This window comes from Penaeus chinensis, chromosome 2 (genome assembly GCF_019202785.1).
Source record: "Penaeus chinensis breed Huanghai No. 1 chromosome 2, ASM1920278v2, whole genome shotgun sequence".
Classification (NCBI taxonomy): domain Eukaryota; kingdom Metazoa; phylum Arthropoda; class Malacostraca; order Decapoda; family Penaeidae; genus Penaeus; species Penaeus chinensis.
Genome location: NC_061820.1, coordinates 22,459,442 through 22,461,941, shown reverse-complemented (window position 1 = coordinate 22,461,941; position 2,500 = coordinate 22,459,442). Strand labels below are relative to the sequence as shown.

The following is a 2,500-nucleotide window of genomic DNA, read 5'->3' as shown; positions in this document are numbered from 1 at the left end:
GTTATTATTACTATTATTACTATTATCATTATTATCGTGATCGTCACCATCATTATCATTATTATTATAAATATTATTATCATTATTGTTATTGTTATTATTACTATTGTCATTATCTTCATTGTCGTTATCATTATTATCATTGTCGTTATCATTATTATCATTGTCGTTATCACTTTTATTATCATCATCATTATTATTACTATCATTATCATTATTATCATCATTGTTATTATTTATATGATTATCATTATTATCATCATTATCATTTTCCTTATAACCATTATCATTATTAGCATAATCATAATCTTTACTATTACCATAACTGTTATTATCATTACTATTACTACAAGTATTATACTATATGCTACAGTTCTTATTATTGCATTTCCTCTTATCATTATAATGAATTTTTAAACCATACCTACTGATACAACCATTATCACAGTCAATATTTTATCCTTATCATAACTGTTGATGCTTCCACCAATGCAGTTTCGACGAAATTAAAACAATATCTTCTCGCTTTTCTTTTTTATTTCTTAAAAAAAAAGTGTGCATTGACTCATTATCATGTGTGTCGTCGATCGATTGCAATATATATTCTCATCCAGTTATTATCCAAGGTCTCTCCTTGCACTTGTCAGTCACACCCTTTTATTGTATAATGCGGTATTATGAGCGCAATGTATTTCCTTAATTGCATTTCCTTAATACTATGTTCTAACGTAGTCATGCAATGCATGGTAATACACCTAAATAAAACTCATGGTTAAGAGACCATCTTAAGCTTCACTGTCAAATTAAGGGATTAATATATATCACGTTAATAATGACTTCCTAATTACACCTTCGACGCGAACAAGAGATACCATCAGCAGTTATTACCGCGCGACGTGGCCTCATTACCGGGAATCATTATGTGTCGCTCAATGTCATTTCGAAGATTTCCGTTGTCGCAAAGGGCGCCGTTGACGCGTGGGGAAGTGAGCTTGGCATAATCGTATATTATGATTATAATATGTTCACACACACACACACACACACACACACACACACACACACACACACACACACACACACACACACACACACACACACACACACACATCCTTGGCAACTTACCGACTCGTTGGCGATGTCATGCACAGTGCAGTCAAGGGTGGCCGTGGCGCCGAGGAACACCGTGGTCGTGGTGCTGTTCGCTGTGCCAAAGAACGGTTCCCGCACTTTGATCTTCACTTCCTCTTCCTTTTCGTCCTCGTACTCGCCGTCGCCTTCCTCGTAATCTTCATACAAATAATCGTCTTCCTCTTCCTGCGCGCGGGAGTGGGGCTGCAGCCGCTCGGGAGGCTCCACGAACGACGCAGGCGAGAGCGGGCCGGGGGCGGGAGGGACGTAGGAGGAGGAGGAAGAGGACGGGGACAAGATGGAGAAAGAAGAAGAGAAAGAAGAAGAAGAAGAAGAGATAGAGGTGGTGGTGGTACTCGTGGTTTTAGGCGAAGGACCCATGAGGACGCCGGGGCGCTGGAGCATCGGCGGGCGCATCTCCTTGCCGGCGCCTCCTGGGAGCAAGAAGAAAGTTCCTCAAATCGGTAAAGTTATGGTTGGAATGCTCATAAAGATAAGAGTCATTATCGCTTGTTAATTGTGTTGGGGAAAATTTCTCCATTTCTTTAATGTTTACCTTACTTGCTTGTATTTGTTACTCTCAAGTAGCATTAAGAAAGAAAAAAAGTTTATATTGAGAATGAAAGAAGTTTGCATTAGCAGACAAAAAAGAGGCAAGTCTCCCCAAGAGGAAATCAATGCAATTTGCAATGTGTATGACCCCACTCGGCAGCTGCAACATTCATATGTCACGAGCCCAATCCTCGTGACAGTATAACATTATCATGATCATACTGGATTCTACCTGTTTTTGGGAAAATTGTGAAACTTTTTTTCAGAAATGGTGGTGTTAGCGTTGAGGGAGAATAACAATTCATAGTTGATAAGATCTGCCACTTTAGTGACAAGGACTGGTAATATTACTATTAACCATGAATAAACAAATACAAAGAATTACAACAGCAACAGAAGTAAATACAGAAACATCTGACAAGGGACACATATTTTTCCCAAGCTTTAGGAATAAGGGCATAAAGTGTGCACTTACCTACGATAGTGAATCCAAGCACGAGATACCTAAGGAGCCAGGCCGCCATCGCTCTCTGCAATGGAAGGAAAGCGTTCGTTAGGAAACGGTTACTTTATGCAATTGCAAAGTGAAGTTCCATAAACCTCGCTCTCTTCCTAAGACTTAAGAATTCATAATTCCACCTGAAATGAGAAAGCCACCAAGTTATGGCATATTTTCCTAAGTGTAACAACCCTAAACCTGTGTCTTATCACTTAATTAAGTTTAATCGGCCCCAAATGTTTAACTTTTACAAGTAAAGTTCATCAGGGATTTATGTCAAGCACTTTAATGGCGGAGGAACGTGAATCTGCAGACGCC

At 39.1% G+C, this 2,500-nt stretch overlaps 1 protein-coding gene across 1 annotated transcript in view; it reads right to left on the bottom strand.

Annotated features, from left to right (window-relative positions):
* The window catches only part of LOC125034445, a 45,958-nt gene that overhangs the window by 21,109 nt on the left and 22,349 nt on the right, over nucleotides 1-2,500 (bottom strand). The window contains exons 2-3 of the mRNA XM_047626201.1: nucleotides 2,159-2,213; nucleotides 1,126-1,565 (exon numbers count right to left, since the gene is read on the bottom strand). Coding sequence (XP_047482157.1) covers nucleotides 1,126-1,565; nucleotides 2,159-2,213 — 495 coding nt within the window. The remainder of the gene's footprint in view (nucleotides 1-1,125; nucleotides 1,566-2,158; nucleotides 2,214-2,500) is intronic.